Source organism: Callithrix jacchus, chromosome 2 (assembly GCF_049354715.1).
Source record: "Callithrix jacchus isolate 240 chromosome 2, calJac240_pri, whole genome shotgun sequence".
Taxonomy (NCBI): domain Eukaryota; kingdom Metazoa; phylum Chordata; class Mammalia; order Primates; family Cebidae; genus Callithrix; species Callithrix jacchus.
In genome coordinates, this window is record NC_133503.1 from 57,990,869 (window position 1) to 58,012,613 (window position 21,745).

The 21,745-nt window shown below is 56.1% G+C and overlaps 1 protein-coding gene across 14 annotated transcripts in view; it reads left to right on the forward strand.

Annotated features, from left to right (window-relative positions):
- The window catches only part of CHLSN (cholesin), a 124,415-nt gene that overhangs the window by 93,563 nt on the left and 9,107 nt on the right, over positions 1-21,745 (forward strand). For 2 of the 14 annotated variants that reach the window (XM_078364249.1, XM_078364250.1), the window contains exons 1-2: positions 7,734-7,856; positions 8,914-8,984. The exons of 9 other annotated variants lie outside the window; for them this stretch is intronic. Coding sequence is in view for 2 of the 5 variants with exons in the window: in XM_078364219.1 (XP_078220345.1) it covers positions 7,389-7,856 (468 nt within the window). In the remaining 3 variants the exon portion in view is untranslated. 3 more of the 14 variants (XM_078364219.1, XM_054251401.2, XM_078364245.1) reach the window with 2 other exon arrangements.

The following is a 21,745-nucleotide window of genomic DNA, read 5'->3' on the forward strand; positions in this document are numbered from 1 at the left end:
GCAGCTGGCACATCTGCCATTGCTCATCCTCTCAGCCCTGCTCTGAGCTGCGTCTTCTCGATGTTTATGTGTTCCAGACGAAAGACTTTTGTGTGTGTGTGGTTTGTAAATATTTTGTCTTCGTCCATAGCTTATCTTTTTACATCCTCTTAATGAGGGTTTTGCAGAGAAAAGTTTTTTTTTCTTTTTAATTTTGGTAAAGTCTGATTTATCGATTTTTTATTTTCCTTTTTCATTTTAAGGATTTGCTTTTGGTTTCATGGCTAAGAATTCTTCAATGACTCCCAGGTCCCAAAGATTTTCTCCTACGTTTTCTTATTAAAGCTTTATAGTTTTACATTTGATGTTTGAATGGATGATCCATTTGAGTTCATTGTGAGGTTTAGGTTATTTTGTTTTGCAGGATGGAGTGCACTGGTGCAATCATAGCTCTCTGTAGCCTTAAACTCCCACGCTCAAGCAATCCTCACTCCTCAGCTTCCTGGGTAGCTGGGAGTACAGGTGCGTGCCACCATGCTTGTCTAACGTTTAAAGTTTTTTTTGCAGAGATGCAGGTCTCACTATGTTGCCTAGGCTGGTCTCGAACTCCTGGCCTCAAGCAATCCTCCCACCTCAGCCTCCCAACAGCTGGGAATATAAGTGTGTGCCACCATACCCAGCCTGTTTTTTTTTTTAGAGCACTATTAGGTTCACAGCAAAATTGAGCAGATGATAGAGTTTGCATGCACACACCCCGACACACATGCACGGCCTCCCCCATTATCAACACCCTCCACCCCAAGTGGTGCATTTGTTACGATGGTGACCTTCACGGGCACACCATGATCACCCAAAGTCTGCAGTTTACAAGAGGGTCCCTCTTGGTGCAGCACGTCCTGTGGGTTTTGATAAATGAATATCCCCTGTGCACCCACTGTTTTGCTGCCCCAAGAGGGCCCTGTGTGCCGTTCATTCATCAGTCCCTCCTGACCACACTGACCACTACTGACCCCCTTCCTGTCTCCATGTGGCTATGTGTTGCAGAATGTCAGGCGGTGGGATCCCACAGTGTGCAGCCTGTTCAGCCGGTGCCTTTCACTTAGCAGTTTACTGTTACTTTCTCATGTCTTTTCATGGCATGCCAGAACCTTTCTTTTTAGTGCTGAGTAATATACCAGTGTCTGGACAGACTACAGTTATCCACTCACCTACTGAACGGCATCCTGGTCGCTTCTAGTCTGTGGCAGTTATCAATAAAGCTGCTCGAAATATCTGTGTGCAGGTTTTTGTGTGAACCTAAGTTTTCAGCTCATGTGTAAATGCCAAAGGGCACATTTGCTGAATCCTGTGGCAGGATTTTGCCTACTTTTGTAAGAAACCACCAACTGACTTCCAAAGTGGCTGCGCCATTTTGCTGTGGTGAGTGAGTTCCTGTTGCTCCATATCCTCACCTGTGTTTGGTGATGTCAGTGTCTGGATTTGGGCCATTGTGACAGGTGTGTGGTGCCACCTCACTGCTGTTTTCATTGACACTCCCTTGCATCGAAGGATGTGCCATTCTGGTCCTCATGCCTATTTGCCATCTGTAAATCTTCTTTGGTTCAAGGTTTATTGTTTTTCTGTAGATGTCCCATTGTTCCAGCACCATTTGTTGAAAAGATTTCTGTCTCCATGGAATTGCCTTTACAAACTTTGTCAGAAATCAGATTGTTCCATTACTGGGCTTATACCCAGAGGAATAAAAATCACTCTGCCATAAAGATACAAGACACATGCACATAAATGTGCACTGCAGCACTGTTCACAGTGGCAAAGACGTGACATCAGCCTAAATGCCCACTAGTGGCAGAATGGATAAAGAAAATGTGGTACATACACCATGGAATACTATGCAACCATAAAAAAGAATGAGATCGTGTCTTGTGGGAACACGGACAGAGCTGGAGGCCATTGTTCTTAGCAAACTAAGGCAGGAACAGAAAAACCAGAACTGAATGATGAGAACACATGGACACAAAGAGGGGAACAACAGACACAGGAGTGAACTTGAGGGCGGAGGTGGGAGGAGGGAGAGGAACCAAAAAATAACTCATGGGTACTAGGCTTAGTACCTGAGTGATGACATAATCTGTATCACAAACCCCTATGACACAGGTTTACCTATAGAACAAACCTGCACAGGAAACGCTGACCCTAAAATAAAAGCTTGAGGAAGTCACATTGGAACATGGGGCACCTCCTGGGTTCACTGTTCTCTGTTCCTCTGTGTGTCTCCCACTGCCTGTGCTGTGCTGCAGCTGTCCAGTGTCCCAAAATCAGGCACGCAGTGCCTTCCAGTTATCCTTTTTCGGCACTGCTTTAGCTATCCTTGTTGCTTTGGTTTTCCACCTATATTTTAGAATAATCTTGTCTGTACCTACCAAAAAATAAAAAATCCTGGGATTTGTGGTAAGAGCTGTATTAAACCTATACCTCAATTTTGGGAGAATTTATATCTTCACTATGCTGTCTATTGCGTCCATGAACACAATGTGTCTCTCCATTTACTTTGATTCTTCAAAGTTTCTTCCATCAGTGTTTTGTGGTTTTCAGCGTTTAAGTCCCGTACAGGTTTCTGTAAGAGTTACCACTAAGCATTTCCTTTTTGCTGAGCAGTCATCGGTGGTGCATGGGAAGGTCAGTGTCTGCGGGTCTGCTGCTAGCACCCTGACTCCTACCTATGGGTCCTGCACTGTGCTGACCTTACTCACAGTCCCAGGAATTATTTTGTGGATTCTGAGATTTCCTGCATCCAGTGTCATGCCACTTGCAAATACAGAGAGTTGTATTTCTTCCTCTCTGCTCCTTTTCCCTCCCTGTTGCACTGGCCAGCCTGATGTTGGGCAGCTGTGGGGAGGGTGGACACGCTTGCCCTGCTCCTGGCCTCAGAGGGGCGTCTGGATGCTCTTCACCTCACTCAGGAGGCACCTCCGTTACCGATTTGCTGGGTGTTCACCACACATGGGTCTTGACGTCCCTCTGGCCTTCCTTTGCCAGATGCCCCTCTGCATCCATTGTTGTAACCAAGTGGTATTTCTTCTGTAGCCTGTTGATAGGCTGGATTATACTGATGGATTTTTAAATACTGAGCCAGCCTTCTGCCTCTGGAGTGAACTCTGCTTGGTCATGGTATGTGATTCTTTTTACATGCTGCTGAGTAGGATGTTGGCATCTATATTGATAAGGGATATTACTCTGTAGTTTGGTTTTTAATCTGGTTTTGGTATCAGGGTTATACTAGCTTCATGGACTGAGTTGGGCTGTGTTCCCTCGTATTGAGTTAGTGGTAACTCTTCTTTCCGTGTGTAATGGACTTGCCGAGACTCTCCATGGCCCATGCTGGCACTGCAGGCGCACAGGTTTCCTGGAGAGGGGGTGTCCCAGCAGGGTGGTGAGGAGCATATGGGATTGGTCAGGCAAACAGTGTGATTGGGCAAACTGATTGGAGGAAGGATGCTTGGGGCAGAGGCACTGCCTACGCACATGTAGCACCCTGACATTGCGCTTGGCAACTCCCACCAGTGTTTTCTCTCAGGGACCTGCTGGTGTGGTTTTCCTGACCCTGCCTCTCATGGGTGGACTTTAGCAGCCCAGCGGCACCACTGTCACCTGGGGATGCCTGGTGGTGTGCACTGGTGGCTGTGGGCTCTGAGGGCTGGGGCCTCTGCTTTCCAGGGCCTCCCCGCCCTCACACCCCCGCAGTGGATTCTTGTGATGCCACAGAAGTGAGTTGGCAGATGGGAGCCTCGCTGAGTCCTTCCATGGCACCTCCTCTGCTCTGGCCAACAGCAGACCTACCTGTGGGGGCTTTGCCCCTGGTCCCAGGTTCCATCTCAGAGACTATTTCCAGGTGGGCCGAGTGCAAGGGATGTATTAGGACAGCCCCCTGGGCCAGGAGCAGGTCTCTGGATCTGATGTCCATTTACCCTGCATTCTCTGGGGCGTGGTATGTCTGGGAAGTGGGGCCTGCTGACCACCAGAGCAGGATGGCCAATTAAAAGAATGTGTTGGACATAGTTACATCTTTCTTGAATGATTCAGAAGGCTCCAGATGCTCTCAGGGTACCTGGTTTCGAAAGCTACTTCTTATAACCTGGGGAAGGTTTGGTGACCATGTTGCTCTCATCCCCTCGGCACATCCCCACAGCCACCCCATACCCTCGGCCCCTTCCTGGGTGGTGCTTGCTGGCCATGCCTCTGCCTGGACCACTGTGCCCTCCCTACAGGTCTCTGCCCAGGTGCTGCCTGTGGCACTGTTTCCCTGACCTCCTTCCTCATCAACCATTTTAAATTTCAGAAGCTAAGCCTACCTTTCATTTTTCTCCTCAGTACTGCAGCCTCAGCGTAGCCTTGGGCATGCGTCTTTGTCTTGTTCTGTGCTGGATACGCAGCATGTAGAACAGCATCCCATACACAGAAGCAGCTCACCCGATATCTGGGGTGCCTTCCTTCCCTCTTGTCCCCCTCCTCCTGACCAGGACCTGCCGAGCTGCTGCGGGAGGGGGCTCTAGGGTCTCATTGTGGACCACTGGCCACTGCTGCTTCAAGCCAAGGCCATGTTCAGGTGGTGGGAGGTTCCCTCCTGGCCCCACCCTGGCTACTCCACCCTTGAGACTGTAATAGGTACAAGGGGCCCTTAGCTGAGCCTGGGTGCATAGTGGGCTGGTGCCTTCGTGGAGGCGGGTGGATGCGTGGGCTGGCACATTTGTGGAGGTGGTTATATGCAGGGTGCAGTAAGCAGCCCTGCACCTGCTGCTCTGTGTTGGGGCCCAGGGGTGTGGGCTGCGGGAAAGCAGGCACGGTGACACCTGTCAGGGAGAGTCACATCTGCCCAACGCCTCAAGCCTGTGTGTGGCTTCATGGATCGGGGGACAGCACAGCCCCACAAGTGAGTCACTGGACAGAGCCTAGGAAGGCACAGCAGCTGGCCCATGTCCACCTTTGCTGGGATCAGTTTACCCCCCTGTGAAGTTTAAAGAGCAGGGTGGTTGGGAGCTGAGATGGAGTGGATGAAGCCCTTGTGGCCACAGGTCCTCAGCCAGCACCACTTGCCCCTCCCTGTGGGGCTGGTAGCCCAGCCCTGGGGACTGCGCCTCCTGCACGAACACGCCAACTCGCACATCTGCCCCCCCAGGAACACACCCACCCACAGGTCTGCCCCCTGCACCAACACGTCCACCCGCACGTCCGCCCCCTCCACGAACACACCAACCCTCACAGGCCAGCTTCTCCCCCTCCTCCTTTGTCCTTGTCTCCGAAAGTAGCCCAGAGCCACCGGCACAGAACTACACGGGTAAGAAACCTGGTCCCTGGGCTCAGGTGTGGAAGGGGCAGCTGTGTGGGTGAGCGTGTTTGTGCAGGGGACAGCTGTGCAGGTTGGCGTGTTCATGCAGGGGGCGGCTGTGCAGGTGGGCATTTATGTGGAGGGGGCAGCTGTGTGGGTTGGTGTGTTCCTGGAGGGAGCAGCTGTGAGGATTGGCACATTCATCAAGGCGAATAGCTGTGTGGGTTGGTGCGTTCCTAGAGATGGGTGGATGCACAGGGTTGGCGTATTCCTAGAGACAGGTGGCTGTGTAGGTTGGTGCATTTGTGGAGGTGGGTGGTTGCATGGGTTGGCGCATTCATGGAGGCGGGTGGCTGTGTGGGCTGGCGCATTCATGCTGGGGACATGCTGGGGAGTCAGCATACAAGGCCACTGGGGCTCAGAAGGCCCAGAATTGAGTACCTCCTGTGAAAGCAGTGACTGAGCTTGTATCCTTCTCTGTGAAAGGGGGTTGTAGATGCCAGTGGCACAGCCACTAAACAGGAACACCACAGTGCAGGGGCCATGGGCAGGGCTGTCCCTTCCTAGCCTCCTTGTGTCCACTAGCTCCTGGAGGCCTCCAGTCCGGCCTTGCCTTCCCTGCTGCCAGGTGGGGTCACGCCCAGAGGTGGTGAAACGGCCGCAGGGAAAACACGGCCAGCCCCAGGCCTGGCTCCTGCCTAGCAGATCCTTATCCAGTGGGGGACTGGGGTGCCCACACCCTCTCCCCAGGCGGGGGTGGCCTCCAGAGCAGGCCCTGAAGCCAGAGCACAGTGTGTCCCGGGCCCTGAGGCCCCTGCTGATGCAGGGAGGGAGTCTAAGCCCCTCCTCCTCGTGGAACCTGCCCAACCTCCAGGCTGACTGTGCTAGGATAGCCAGTGCGGCTTCCTTGCTCCATATAATTGATCTGCAGCGCAGGCACCAAGGCACACACTTGTAATCCCAATGCTTTGGGAAGCTGAGGCAGGAGAATGGCAAGAGCCTAGGAGTTCCAGCCTCCTATGCCAGGCAACATAGTGAGACCCCATCTCTACAAAAACATTAAAAATTAGGCTGGGTGGTGCGCCAGTAATCCCAGCACTTTGGGAGGCTGAGATAGGAGGATCACTTGGGCCCAGGAGTTGGTGACCAGCCTAGGCAACATGGTGAGACCCCATCTCTACAAAGGGTTAAAAAATTAGCTGAACATGATGGTGCACTCCTGTAGTTCCAGCTGCTTGGGAGGCGGAGGTGAGAGAATCACTTGAGCCTAGGAGGTTAAGGCTGCAGTAAGCTATGATAGTGCCACTCCACTCTGGCCTGGGCAACAGGGCAAGACCCTATCTCCAAAAATAAGCAAAAACATTGATCTGCAGTCTTAGTCCCAGGGCAGGGAACATGCAAACTGGAAGACATCTAGATGCCTTCTGTGTGGTGACGAAAAGGCTGCGGTGACTTATGCATGTATTCAGCCAGCAGGTATGGGGCACCTCCCCTTTGCTGGACATGTGGCTGCCTGGGGGAGCGGGGCCTCTGCCTGCAGGGCCTGGGCAAGGGAGATAGGGGCAGACTGGGGGAGGTGGGGGGACATGGAGTCAGATTGGGGGAGAGATGGGGCAGATTGGGGAGATGGCAGACTGGGGGAAATGGCAGAGTGGGAGAGACGGGAGGACATGGAGTCACACTGGGGAAGAGAGGGGCAGATTGGGGAGATGGCAGATTGGGTGAGATGGGGCAGACTGGGGGACATGGGGCACATGGAGTCAGTTTGGGAAAGGTGCAGATTGGGGAGATGGCAGACTGGGGGAAATGGCAGAGTGGGAGAGACAGGAGGACATGGAGTCACACTGGGGAAGAGAGGGGCAGATTGGGGAGATGGCAGATTGGGTGAGATGGGGCAGACTGGGGGACATGGGGCACATGGAGTCAGTTTGGGAAAGGGGCAGATTGGGGAGATGGCAGACTGGGGGAGATGGGGCAAATTGGGGGAGATAGAAGATTGGGAAGATGAAGCTATGATGGGGCAGATCCTGGGAGATGGAGGGACATGGAGTCAGATTGGGGGAGAGATGGGGACAGACTGGGGGAGATGGGGCAATGGGGGCAGATTGGGGGAGATGGGGAAGTAGGGGGACGATGGGGGCGGTCAGAGGCAAGCACGTGCCAGGGGCAGGGGCGCTGCGTGGGGGGTGGTGGGAGAGGGGTGCTCCCTGCGCGTTCGGGAGCTGCCGAGAGCCACGCAGCTTGTGCAGCTGGACCGGAAGCCCTGGCGGCCAGAGCAGCCTCGTGGGAGGGGCCAGGGGCGGCAGCGGGGTCCCCTGACCCTCCCCCCGCCGAAGCCCCGCCCTCCCCGCGCCGAGGTCCTGCCTCTGCAGCGCGCGGTGGCGTCACCGTCCAGCCGGCTGGATCTGGTTCCAACCGCGCCGGGCCGGCTGGGCATGCGCGGTGTGCGGGCGCTGCGGGGGCTGCTGGAGGCACGGTCTGGGCGGTGCGCACTGCGGCTGCATCCCTGCCCCGGCGCCGTCCGTGCCCGCGGGACCTGACAGCCGGGGCAGAGGTCAGTGCGCGGGGCCGTGGCCCGGACCCGGCCTACGGGGACGGGAGGAGATGGGAGAGGGGCCCGCCCCGCGGCGGCAGGTGGGCGCTCCCGCGGGAGGCCTGGGCGTCCGAGCGTTGTTGCAGACCCCGTTCCTCCCTGCAGAGCACGGGCAGGCCCTGGACAACCCCTCTCCTCCCACTCTCCTGAGGACGCGAGACCCGGCCGCGGGAGGCAGGATGGGGGTCCAGGCCCTGTGGACGCTGTGGGAGCGGCCAGGGTCCCCAGCCGCGAGGCAGCCACCGGGGAGACTCGAGCTGTGTGGATCCCGGGAGGTCTGGAGCCGCCAGGTGACCCTGAGCGCCCCTCCCCGGGGAGGGCCCGTGCCACCCGCAGTGCCGCCTCGCTCCTCCCTTTGCCTTTGCTTGGGGAGAGGAAGCCCGCTTCCTTGCCTGGGGTGAGGCGGCCCCCACTGGCTCGGCGGACGCTAGTGAGAAGCGGTGTCAACTAAAGAAAAGACTTGCAGTGAAAACAACTGGGTTACCTTTCCTCGGAAGTCTTCCTGAGGACGGCGCAGCAGGCCGACCGCTCCTTCCAGAGGCTCAGCGCAGGCCTGTGCAACATCGCCCGGGTTTGGGTGGAGAGCGCAGACGGCTTTGGTGCCAGTCTTTCCTCTTCTGTGACCCGGGCAGGAGACGGCCCGTGCTGGTCCTGTGCTGCGTCCTGGAGCATCCTCAGAGCGGCTGTGCACACAGCCAGGGTCTGGGACCAGGCGTCCACCTAGCCTTTTGCTTGGCCTCACAGCTGCAGAGACGGCAAGACGTTGCTTCAGTCATTTGGTTCTGAATAACTCATCTCATTGACAGTGTGGTTTTTAGGAATTGGTTGTGTTCACTGAGTTGTGGCAAAGTGAGGAAAACCTAACCTATCTAACACTCACATCCCAAATGTGAGTGTTTTAAACTATGTAACAACTAACGAAACTGACAAATTGGTACAGCTTATGGACATTGAATTTTGATTCTGCCATTTCCTCATTTTAGAGCCGGTAACATGTCTTGATTTTTTTTCCCCGTAGCTCAAACATCTTCCAGGCTCCTGCACGGCCTGAGCTGTAACTCCGCACCCAGGAGACCCTGGGGTGAGAAGGTAGGGGAGGGCCTCAGTTGAGAATATAGTTTTGGTGTTTTCAGTTTATACGAAAAGCGCTGGCATTTTCCCGACAACACAGAGCAAACCGGCCACACGGGCAGAATGAAGCCCAGAGGCTGCCTGGTGAAGTGGGCAGCACGCTTGAAAATCCGCATGTGCGGAATGGCTTGGTTCCTTCTTCCGGGAGCATGCAAGGCCCTTTCCGGCGCTGCGGGAACCTCACCTTCTGCCCAGGCTTCCGAGCCGCAGCAACAGAGGGCATGGATGTCTTTGCACTTTTCCCATATGTTTTTCAGACATTAATGATCTGATTGTCAGTACGGTGGTGGGATCAGCATTGAAGAACTGGGAGCAGCTGTGAGCTGACTTCCTGCAAGTGGTTGAGAAGTGAGCTCTGTGTATTAACCGCCCCTGTGCTTAGCGGCGGCTCAGCCCTTGTCGTGCTGCCCCTGGCCTGCAGGAGCTGCCTTCCCTTAGAAACAATGCTGCCTCCAGCTGCTAGTTAGCTGTGGCTTCCACAGGAGAAGCCAAGGCAGGCTCATGTTTTCACAGCTAGGAAGGACATGGGCCTGGCAGGGAGCTGCAGCACAGCCTCTGGCAACAAAGAAGCACAGCTGTGCGTGACCCTTGCCTGCCAGTCACGTGCCCAGCAGCCAGAGCGGTAGCCCCACATGAGCTCTTCAGCGATGCAGGATGCAGCCAGGCTCCACGCCTCAATTGGCCCAGTAGTAACGGAGTGTCGAGAATCCTTAGAGTCCACATACTTAACTCAAATTAGAGCCGCCTGGCCCTACGTGTGGTTACAAAGCAGCTGTTCGTTGGGGGCCTGTATCACTACCCTGGATAAGGGTAAATGTCACCCAGAAGCCTTGGCAGCATCTGGGAGGTGACGGGGGTCAGGGCATCTGGGATCTGGAGACCCAGGGAGACCAGCTTTGGGGTCAGGAGGCCTGCTTTTGCCCAGCAGTTTACGATTCCCTCCAAGGCACTGAGGCTTAGAGCTGCTGCAGGGCCCACCCGCCCAGAGGCAGAAGGGAGCCCTCTATCCCAGCGTCCTGGTGGGTGTATGTCCTGTGCTAGACGCTGGTCGTGGAGGTTGAGAAAGGAAAGGACCCCAGCCTGCCTCTGGTGGCCCGAGGAATGGAGGAGGCAGTGAAAGGCCCAAGACAAGTGATGCAGGAGTTTCCAGAGTGCAGGGAAATACGGAACGAGAAGCACCGGCCCCCAACTCCCATTAGGGAGCCATGCAGTCTCTGCAGGTGCTGAGGGGTTACAGGGCTCTGGTACCAGCCCCATTCCTCCTGAACAGGCGAGGTTGGTCCGCATCCCACCCCCCCTCCCCCCCGGCCCCAGCTCTTGTGCTCTATGACTTCAGAATACACAAAGCTGTGTCCACAGATCTTAGCAGCTGTGAGCCCCTCGCCTCCATTGGCGGGTCCCCAGCTGGCCCCAGTGCCAGGACAGAGTCCCCCTCCCGACCTGACTTCTCTACCTCCTCACCCACCTCTAGCACTGTCTTGCTCAGGCTTGCTTAGCACAGCACCTACCTCAAGTCCCCAGTACCCACTCCCTAGTGCATCCCCTGCACCCACACCCCAATGAGTCCCCAGCACCCACACACCATTGAGTCCACACACCCACACCCCAGTGAGTCCCCAGCACCCACACCCCAGTGAGTTGCCTATACTCTGTAGCCTCAGAGTACTCTGCTTCTTGTCCTTCCCCACCTGGGATCCTTGGGACAGGGAGTGGTTCTCTTACATCTCTGAGGCACCACTGCTTTGCTCTTAGCAGCCATCACCCCAGTGGTGGAGCTGATGGCCTATGCAGACTGGCCTCCAGCCTCCACCCTGGCCCAGAGCTGCCTCTAGGCCCTGAGCAGCAGATCCCAGCCTGCCTGAGCCTAGGGCTAGGTCTCCAGCCATCAGGACTGAGCTGCTACCAGCTGCTGGCTGGTTCCCTCTGGCTAGGAAGGTGTGGGGTGAAGGGGGCGTCTTTGTCTTCTTCAGCTGGCCCTGTATCCCTATTGGCAGCGTCTCCGCACCTTCCCTTGTGATGTCTCCGACCAGGTCAGACCAGATGTGTGGGAGCCCCCCCGCCCGCTCCCCCAGCGCCCTGGGCTCTTCTGCCTGCCCCTTCTGTCTCCACATTGAAGAGTGCACTCTCCAGCCAGGGATGGGTGTATGGTGATACTGGGCAGTGGACACCTGAGAAATTCTGGAGTGTGCGTCAAGTCTAAATAGCAGCTCTTAGGATCTTGTGTTTTTGTTTCCAGAAACTTGATCTGATCTTTATAAAAAGTGCTCCTCCTCCGTGCAGTCAGCATGAGTCTCCCTCCCATCCAGTCCAGCAGCGCTGTCGGGCTCTGTGAAGAGAGGCTGGAAACCAGAGAGGCCCTGGGAAGGCTCCTGTGGCACAGGTGGCAGCAGAGAGGACAGCTGTCAGTCCCCGCCCTCATCCTAGTGTTTAGCAGACTGCCTCACACCACAGCTTTCCATTTTAACCCTTTGCGTTAAGAGAAAAGCTGGAATAAAACATTTCTAATGTTGCTTGTGAAATTCAGCCCTGGCCACCAAAAGCACATGGGGCTTCCATGTCTCTCCTGTCCCATGGATGCATTTCCTGGCTGTTGTAACCCACCTGCGCCGTTGGTGTGTGGCTGAACTGAAGCTGTGTTTAGGAAACCCAGATGCAAGGCCTCTGCGGGGCTTGGCCCGTTCCTGGTCCCGTGTGTGGAGTCACAACTCTGGCAAGGGCTGCTTTTGAGGAGCTGAGGCTTCTGAGCTCCTCCAGGCGGGTATAGGCAGGCGGGTCCTGCTGTCAGCCAAGCTGCAGGATTTTTAAGAGGAAAGCAGGGGCTGCGTACTGTAGGCTCACGCCTATAATCCCAGCACTTGGGAGGCCAAGCAGGAGGATAACTTTAGCCCAGAAGTTTGAGAACAGCCTTGGTCCTGTTTACAAAAAAGTGTAAAAACGGCCAGGCGCGGTGGCTCACACCTGTAATCCCAGCACTTTGGGAGACCGAGGCGGGTGGATCACGAGGTCAAGAGATCGAGACCATCCTGGTCAACATGGTGAAACCCCATCTCTACTAAAAATACAAAAAATTAGCTGGGCACGGTGGCGCATGCCTGTAATCCCAGCTACTCAGGAGGCTGAGGCAGGAGAATTGCCTGAACCCAGGAGGCGGAGGTTGCAGTGAGCCGAGATCGCACCATTGCACTCCAGCCTGGGTAATAAGAGTGAAACTCCGTCTCAAAAAAAAAAAAAAAGTAAAAACTAGCCAGGCATGGTGGCCCATGCCCATCCATAGTCCTGGCTACTTGGGAGACTGAGGTGGGAGGATTGCTTGAGTCTGGGAGGTCGAGACTGCAGTAAGCTGTGATGGTGCCACTGCACTCCAGCCTGGGCCACAGAACAAGACCATGTATCAAAAAGAAAGTCGCTATGGAAGGGCCTCTGGTCCCCTGACCAGGCTATAGGGGCCACTGTTCCAGCCCAGCCTTCTGCATGTGCTGAGATGTGAGCAGCGTCAGCCCTGGAGATCCTTACCCCTCTGTAGGAGAGTCAGTCGGGCTGCCAGGGACTGGGATCTGAGTTCATTGCTGGCCTGTGTGTGTGTTTCCTGGGATAACGGCCCTACAGTCTTTGTCAGGTTCTCCAGTCGGAATGAGACCAAAGAGTAGGAATTTGGATGCGGAGAAATGTGGAGTAGGGCGGGAACCTCCTTCCTAGGAAGGAACCTGCGACCCTGCATGGAGGTCCCAGGTTCCCATGGGGACTCTGTCCTGTCTTCAGCCTGAGTCTCTTGAGTTCAGGAAGTTTGAACCTGGTTGGAGAATAAACCCTGTGTGTTTTCAGTAGCCTCCAGCTGACACAAGCTTCTGCAGACCCAGCAGTGGTGGGTATGGGTACTCCCTGTGCCATCCATTGGGGACACCTCATGCGTCACTTGCGCTCAACCCACGTCACAGCTGCAGGAGCCGCCAGCCCCTGCTGGTTTAATCATTGGATGCAACGCTGAGGCACAGACAGCGCTGTTATAAAAACTCGGATGCCTACGCCTGCCTATGTCTGCTTGTGTCTCCCTGTGCCTGTGCATCTGGCCTCATGCATTTCAAACATCCTCTGAGAAGGGGCCACAGGCAGGTGCCACCTATTGCCACAGCATCACGGCTGGAAGTGTCCTGTACTCTGCTGGGGCGGGGCGGCCGCTCTCCCTGTCCTCCAGGAGCTCACGTGTGCCTGCCTGTGAGCGCCTCGACGACAGAGCCGGCGCCCGCCCCAGTGTCCGCGCCTGGACGGCAGAGTGGCCAGCTCACCATGGAGATATTGCTGCACTTTGTAGCAATTCCTGGGCTTCATCAAAGCAGCAGCTTCCGGACTCAGATGTGTAGGTCTCCTGAGATGTTTTGTTTAAATAGGTATCAATGTAGAAAGGGAGATCATGTGGTGATCCACTGGTGTCCTAGCGAGGAAGTAACTGGGTCTCATGCACACGCTAGCTTGACTGCTGTGCTTTGTTGGGGGAAGGAGGGCAGGATTTGAGAGCTTGTGAGTTTTGTGAAATAATGGTCAGTTAATCCCCTGTGTGATTCTGATCAGTAAGAAGACCCCATTGATGCTGTTGGTCAAGGGACTGTCATTTCAGAGTCCGGATCCGAATGTGGTCCTGGCTGCTCTCTGAGGGTTGTCCTAGGAGGAGGTGGCAGAGGGCACGTGGGCATCCCGTGTTCCCTCATGACGGCTGTCGCCTGCAATCACCTGAAAATAAAAGGCTTAATTTTAAAAACTCTTGTTTCTCAGAAACAGCAGTTTGCTACTGTGAGTTATGCTGTGGAATTCTAATAATTGGGGTAATAAATCTGATTAAGGTTTTCTTTAAACTGGAGCAGAATCCCTACCGGGCTGTGAGACATGGGACCAGGCTCCTGACGTTGGAAATCCTGGGCGGCGTCTGAGGCAATGCAGGGGAAAGAAAAGCTCATGGTCGAGTGGGCACTCGTAGTCCAGGGGGCACTCATGAGCAGAGCCCTGCTTCCCCACAGGCCTGTGTCCATTGTCTTGGAACAGGGAGTCACTCATGGGTGGGGATGTGCTTCCCCGCAGGCCTGCATCTGTTGTCTTGGGACAGGGAGTCACTCATGGACAGGGACATGATTCCCTGAAGGCCTGCGTCTGTCATCATGGAATGAGGGGCAGGGCTGGGGTGACACAGTCCCCATGTGCACGTGTCCAGGGTTCCGGTCCTTCCTCCTGGTGGCTACAAGCAGACCGCAGTGGACTGAGGGTTGGTTGCCCTGTCCAGGGGGCCTTGGATGCACCAAGACACGACCCATCCAGTGTGGCCTGGGGGCCGCTCCTGCAGGGATGTCATCAGCTGTCACCTGGGCGTTGCCAAGGGACTTTTGCTTTCTGCCACCCCCTACAGGATCAAATGGTGTGACCCAAGCTGGGGGAGCTGTCCCGGATGCCTCTCAGGCTCCTGCTCCCCAAGACACATGTTTGCACCCCAAAAACCGGGCCTCCCCCCATGGAAGGGCACACATCCCAGTGTGTTTGTCTCAGACTCCTGCTCCCCAAGACTCCCTGGCTTTGACAGGAGAGCAAGCCTCCCCTTTGGTTGCCGGGCTGCAGGAGGATTGATGGGAACAAGGCTGCTCTCTCTCTCTAGTGCGCGTGCCTCCCCTCCCCCCGGCCGCACCCCATGGCGCTCAGGGAGCCCCAGGAGGGCAGAGGCTGCTGTGCACTTTATAGGACGGGAGTGTGAGGGAACACACACCCCATGGGCGTGGGGAGAAACACAGTCATAGAGACCAGGGCATTGCACACGGGGCCTGCTGCATCTATTAATTTTTTTTTTTTTTTTGGAGGGTCTCACTCTTGTCCAGGCTGGAGTACAGTGGTGTGATCACAGCTCACTGCAGCCTCAAACTCCTGGGTTCAAGCTGTCCTCTCACCTTGGCCTCCCAAAGTGCCGAGAATACAGGTGTGAGCCAGCACACCCGACCTCCACCCTGATTTACGTAAATACCACACTCTGGTCTGGACCCCACCCAACCACGTTCACGCCTGAGTTTGTGCCCACGCTAGGCGCCTGCTCCCACTGGGCAGGAAGTGCAGGCCTCTGGGAGGCACAGGCTGGGCCTGCTGGCCATGGGTGTGGCCTTCCTAACTCCTTCATGACATCTCCGGTCTGCTTAGGGCCAGGGTGTGAGTCACCACAGGGTGACAGCCGGAGCCAGATAGACCTTGAGTCTGAGGCTGAGATGGCTCCACCTGTATAGTGCACGCTGGTTTCAAAGCTGTGGGGTGAGAAAAAGGATGTGGTTTCATTAATAACTTTTTATGTGGGTTACCTGTTGAAGTTGCAACCCCTTGTTCCTGTAGGGCCCCAGCTCTGGCTTCCTGACTTGGACGCCACCCGCCAAGCCCCACTCTGCATGTCCCCAGGCCTGGACTTCCTGCCAGTGGGAACTGGTGTTTAGCTAGGACTCAATGGGGAGAACACAGACAACAGCGGGGCGGCGGGGGTGCACGTGTGTATGTGTGGGTGTATATGTGTGTGCAGGTTCATGCGTGTGTGTGCGTGTAGGTGGGGATTTCTTCCTGGGATGTGGGAACATCTGAGCCCCATGAGGACTTTGGATCTTTAAATTTGGGCAAGTTCTGCTGGGTCTTCTGTTTCCTGCTGGAGTTATTTTCTTTCTACCACATTTTACAAAATAGAATGTGCTGAACAAACACAGGTGTTCCTACTGCAGCACAGGCAAGACGAGGCGCCATCCCACCAAGGCACATACGACTTTGAGTCCCAGACGCTGGACCTCAGAGTGCCTGGCCTTGTGTGCAGTGGGGGGCGGGGGTGGAGAAGCCCCTTACCTTGAGCAGCTGCCCAAGGCGGTCGAGTTCACATGTTGGGGTTTTGCATGAGATCACACTGGAAAAGCTTCCCCTGCCTGGGAAACTGTAAGCGTTGAGTCCATGGCTCATTTTCTGAGAAGGAGGTGCAAAAGGCGTGTGGCTGTCTCCCTGTCCATCACCCACCTTTGCAGAGCCCTCCCCACCTCCCCTGCGATCCAGGGATGTTCCCCGATGGCCTGACACAGCAGCACTGGAGCCCTGGCGCTGTCACCCACTGGCATCACAGGACAGCAGCGCCTGCCTCATGCAGACAGCGCCCTGCACGTCTATTGGACAGGGTCCAGGCCGGGTGACCCCTTCACCCGCACAGCAGGGCACGTCAGGGGATTCAGGCAGGGAGCTCTGAGAGACAATGGATCCTTTCTCTGTTGCCTGGTCTCTCGTCAGACACGGCCACCACTTCCCCAGGGAGCTTGAGCCTGGAGCCAGAGGCAGTGGCCCAATGCCCACAACCTGAGGTGCTCTAGGCCCCCGTGGTCCGGGCTCTTGGCAGACCCCACACCCTCAGTGAAATGCTCAGCAGAGGACTGAGGTGTGTGGGTGGGCACTGCCATGTGGTGGCATGTGCTGGCGTGTCGTGTGCTGCCGTGACACGTGCCTGGGAGCGTGTTTTATCTGGTACCCTCATGTGATACTTCAGACACCAGATGGTCCTGCCAAACAGACGATGGTCCAGGGTCACTACGGGGCATCAGGAGTATTTCTGTCTGGTCAGGTGACATCGGTGTCACATGGGCATTGCTCACAGAGGGGCCAGGCCTCTGGAGGAAGGAGAGTAGCAATCAGCACTCGATGACCTTTGGCCTTGCTACACTGTAGGTGAGGAGCTACCCACCAAGGGAGACCAGGCCACATGTCAGGACGCACTCCTTCCTTGGTGTCTCCATGAGGGCTGGGTGTTAAGGACCAGAGAGACCGTAGCTGCAGTCTTCCCTACCCTCTGAGTCAGCCCTGGGTCCCGCCCTTACTCTCTGGGTCAGCCCTGGGCCCCCCACCCTCTGTGTCAGCCCTGGTTCTCCCCCACCCTCTGGGTCAGCCCTGGGTCCTCCCTGATCTCCTGGGTCAGCCCTGGGTCTCCCTACTCCACCCTCCTTTCTTAGGTGAAGTCCCTGCTTCCTTAGACTTGGGTGGTAGCAGAAGGTCTGGCTAGAATAAGTACTTTTTCTAAACCCTGATCCAAAGCAACATGGATGCCTGAGGGCCCTGGCAGCTGAAGTATGAGCCTCGCCTCTGCAGGGTCTCCCACTGGCCCTGGTCCTGAGACAGGGACTTGCACATTCATCCCCCGCCTCAGGTTGTCAAAGACCTGCCCTCACGCCTGGGGGGACGGGGAGCTCACGCCTCTTCCTGACCCCTCCTTTCCTCACTCCCTAGCCCCCCACAACTTAGCAGGGTCCGAGGAGCCCCCAAGGCCACTTCCTGCCATACGTGCCTGGTGTGAGGTCGCAGCTGAGGAGGCTCATTCCCAGGGTGGAGAGACTGGGTAGGGGTTGCAGTCCTTTCAGGCTGTTCTCAGAGCCCCCACAGCAGTTCAGTGCAGCCCCCACATAGAATCTGCTGGACCCAGGCTGCCTGCTCCCCCAGCCCCGGGCTGTCCCCACACAGCCTGGATGCCTGTGCGCAACACGGCTGGGCAGGGAGGAAGGGGCTGTAGATGGGACTGGTGCTGGGATCCGAGAGCTGGGCTCAGGCCCGGACAGGATGAGATTAACCAGAACGCTGCCGTGGCCGTGGCTGGGGCACCCTTCTTGGGGCTCGTTTCTCTGTGTGTAATATTCATGGTCGTCAGGAAAGTTTGTAACCATGGAGACTGGTGTCCAGTCCAGGGCCCTGGTGCCAGAGCCGGTGCCAGGCTGGCTTTATGGAGCCCCCACATGTTTCTTCCGAGTTTCCTATTGGCTTAAATTCACTAAGCCACTCAGGTCTCCTGGGGATGATCATGGTGTTTATTTTTGACAGTTGTTTTGGTTGGGGTATGACTAGCAAGTGTTCCCCACCTTGGACATCTCCGGGAAGAGCCAGTGCGTCGTGGCAAAGCCACCTGCTAGGGGGCACGGCTCACACGGCCCATGTCAGCAGAGGGGCTGGATGGGTGGGGTGTACAGGAAGGCGCCGTGGGGACTTTGCTGCCTCAGTTGAGTCTACTGGAATCTTTTCAAATCAAATTAGTGTCATTTCTTCTCTGTGTCTTTTGCCAGGAGTTGTAGGCATAAAGGAAGAAAATAGTTGTCATGCAGTTATATCTTCTCTGGAAGCTGCTGGGCTGCTGATCTGCTTTGCTCCTCCTAGCCTTCAGGGTTTGGCTCTGTGGTTTGTTTTCAGTTTGTTGAGTGCAGTGAACATTTTCATTGCCCTAGAAGCTGGTTAGGATTTGATGTTTAATTGCACAAGTGCTACGTTGTTCAGTGTAGTCTGTTGAGTGTTCACATTGTAAAATACACAGTGTAGATGAAGGGACGGGTCCCTTGGCCATGTCTCCCTCCGGCCCTTGGAGTCGCAGTTTATCTGTGTGGGTGTGCGTCCCGCGCGGATACCTGTCTTGCGTGGGTGCCTGTCATGCGTGGGCATGTGTCCTGTGTTGGGGTGTGTTCTTCGGGGTTCCTGTCCTGTGTGGGTGTATGTCCTTTGTGGCAGTGTGTCCTGCCTGGGGGCCTGTCCTGTGTGGGTGCCTGCATGGGAGTGTGTCCTGTGTTGGGGTGTGTCCTTTGGGGTGCCTGTCCTGTGTGGGTGTATGTCCTTTGTGGCAGTGTGTCCTGCGTGGGAGCCTGTCCTGTGTGGGTGTGTGTCCTCCTGGGGGTGTGTCCTGTGTATGGGCGTGTCCCGTGTGGGTGCCTGTCCTGCACAGGGGCCTGTCCTGCATGGGTACGTGTCCTGTGTGGGGGCATGTCCTGGGTGACGCTTTCCATGCACATTGAATTGTTTTATGCATTTTCAAGTGTAATCCTCAAGGCAGCTAACCAAAAATGCAGAAGAGAGAATGTGTGACTACAATTTTAATTTTTCTTCACTTCATATGAGAGTCTGTATTTCATCGGGTCTAAGATGCTAGAACTGTTCTAGCACTGAGATGGGGTAACTATACTTTCTACAGTTTACTGCTTGCACTGGGATGGTCCAGAGACACTAAGCTGTAGATGTCATACATCTGTGACTGGCCGATCCTTCCTTCCTGTGTGTCAGAAAACTGTCATATTAGGAGAGAGGTTCTTGCCCTGACAGCATCGGTTCAAAGCTACCCAGCACACCTTTCCTTGGAGAGTGGCCCCACCCTGCAGGGTCTGTGGGCTGGACACTGGGCCTAGAGGCCCTCCAGGTGGCCCAAGGTCCACCCTTCCTAGACTTGTGGGGCTGGCAGGAACCTGGACTCACCTCTGGCCACCATGCCAGGCTTTGCGTCCAAAGCCTGAAACTCAGGTCGCTAGAAGCAGCCCTCACAGGCTTGTATTTGACACTTGCATTCTTTTAAAAAATTTTTGGTGTATACTTAGGCAATTTACAAGCCCTTGGTGCGACTTTGGCAGGTATATGTGATATTGGTAAGTTTGTTAAAAGCATTTGCTAACTAATGAAACCCGAGCTCTTTGGAGTGTCAGCACATGGATGGCAGTGGGAGAAAGTTGTCCTTGCTCTTCCGCCAGGGACAGCCATCCTGCTTTGCTCACCTGTGATCTTCGGGCCAGGTCCAGGCCAAGTGGAGGAAGCAGCGGGTCCCAAAAGTGCCACACCTGAGCCTGGTGGCCCCTCCTCCCTCCCACACTGCCTCCCCCTCTACCCTGCCCAGACCTGCTGCCTCCTGCCCCTCTCCAGCTGGACACCCTCCCAGGGCCCACTTATGTCATCCCAAGATAGCTAAGGCCACTTACCTCATGGTTACAGCCTAGGGAAATCGCCTGGTCCAGGCTAGAAATGTCGGGGCTGCCAGGGTAGTGAGCATGGGGTGTGGCCAATGGCACAGAGTGGAGCCGGACACCCCCAAGGCCCGAGGCTGCCTGGACACAGCTTCCTCACTACCTGCCTCTGTGACTTCTTTTGAGGCCCAGCACAGAAAGCAGGAATTTGGGTTTTTTACCTGAGATCATCTCTTGGGTTCATTGGTTGCTTAGGAAAAGTTAAAGGTGCGTGACCAGCTGTAAGTATACCCTGGGATGGTGGTCAGTGCTCCTGAGCTTCCCACCTCCTGGGCCACAGCGGCTCCCTTGGGGCCTGTGACCCTCGGCGGATCAGGAGTGCTGGTGGCCAGAAGCAAGAGTTGGTGTGAAGGAGGCTATTTCCACAGCGTCCAGGCTGGTGCCTGACACAAGAGACAGCCCTGAGCCTGGCACTCTGGAAGCCTGCAAGAAACAGCTGGACCTGCAGGTCCACCGTGTGGCTCCCAGTGTGGGACAGCCTGGATTCCCCTTGCCATCCACCCCAGGCCAGCACTAGCGTTACTGCCTCCCTCAGCCTTGGCCCTGCCCTCAGCGCCCTGGCCTCCATCCCAGGACCCTGCTGCCAGGCCCTGTCTACCTGCTCAGGGCCTGTTCAGGAGCCCCACCATGTGGGCTGACAGACCTTCAACCACTACCGTGGCCCTTCTGCAGCCCCAGTGGTGCCGTGGACTCTTGCCTACATGGTCAGCAGAGGCCTGTGTGGCCCACGGGGGCCCACAGGGTGGGGACAGAGGCGGGGCTGGCACCGGCAGGGTTTTTGGGTCAGGTGTTCTGCTGTGTCTGCCCTGTTGGCAGCTGTGAGCCTAGGAGGTGGGTGCGGAGCCAGCTGGAGTGGGTCAGCCGCTGGGTTCCCCTGTGGGTGTCCACGTCGTCCTTGCCACGAAACTCCTCGCTCCTCAGACCCCACGGGACTGGCCTGGTGGGTCTCAGAGCCTCCCGCCTGTGCGTCTAGGTGGCCCAGGCCTTCTCACCACAACTCTTAAGCCTCTCCGTGCTGGGTACCTGCCAGGGAGGGTGCCCTTCATCCCCCAGGCCCTGCCTCTTGCTGCCAGCCCCCAGCAGGCTCTAGGGGTATGGCTAGGGGTGTGTCTCCCTGATTGTATGTGGGTGCATGTGGATCGGTGTGGGGACATGGGTGAGGAGTGGGGGCTGTTAGTGTGGGGCTGTGGTGGAGGTGTTATGAGTCTGCGCGCGTGTGTGTGTGTGTGTGTGTGTGTGTGTGTGTGGAGTGGGGCTGCGTAAATACCTGTGTGTAGGGTGGCTTTTCCCTCGACTTACTTTGCTCTTCCTGGGATAGGATGCGCAGGTCGGGACTGTGCCTGACCTCCCTTTCTGAAAGCCCTGGCTCCTGGTGGGCAGTGGCTGGTTCTGATTTCCATGCCCCGCACCATGTCCCTGGGCTCCTGGCCTTGCTCGGAGTCAACGCTGATGTTCTGGCTTTTTCCAGGAAAGATGAAGCATGTCGACGATGGCTAGGGTCACCTCCTGGTCACCTCTAAGGCCTGGCTGCCCCTGGCACTCTAACACTTTGTGTCGTCCCCTTCTTTTTTAATTAGGTGGGCAGGAGGGAGGCCTGGGCTTTCCTGGTAAGATGTGGCTGGAGAAACATGGTCACAGCGGGCCCTCTCCCTCCTGCTGGGGTCCTGGCCGCCCTCCCTGTCCCCAGCCTGCAGCCCAGGTGGAGCCAGGCAGCCAGCAACCTGCTAAAACCCAGCAGGCCCCAGGCACAGTCATCAGGATTTGGGTCATGTCCAGGGCCAGCACCTGGCTTGTGTGATAGCAGGCCTCAGCACACCTTCAGCCCTCTCTGGGACCCAGCCCAGACCTTCCCGAGCCATGCGGGGTGGGGCAGGGCCTCACAGAGCCTCGAGAGGCAGGAGTCTGCAGTAGGTGCATGTGGGTGGG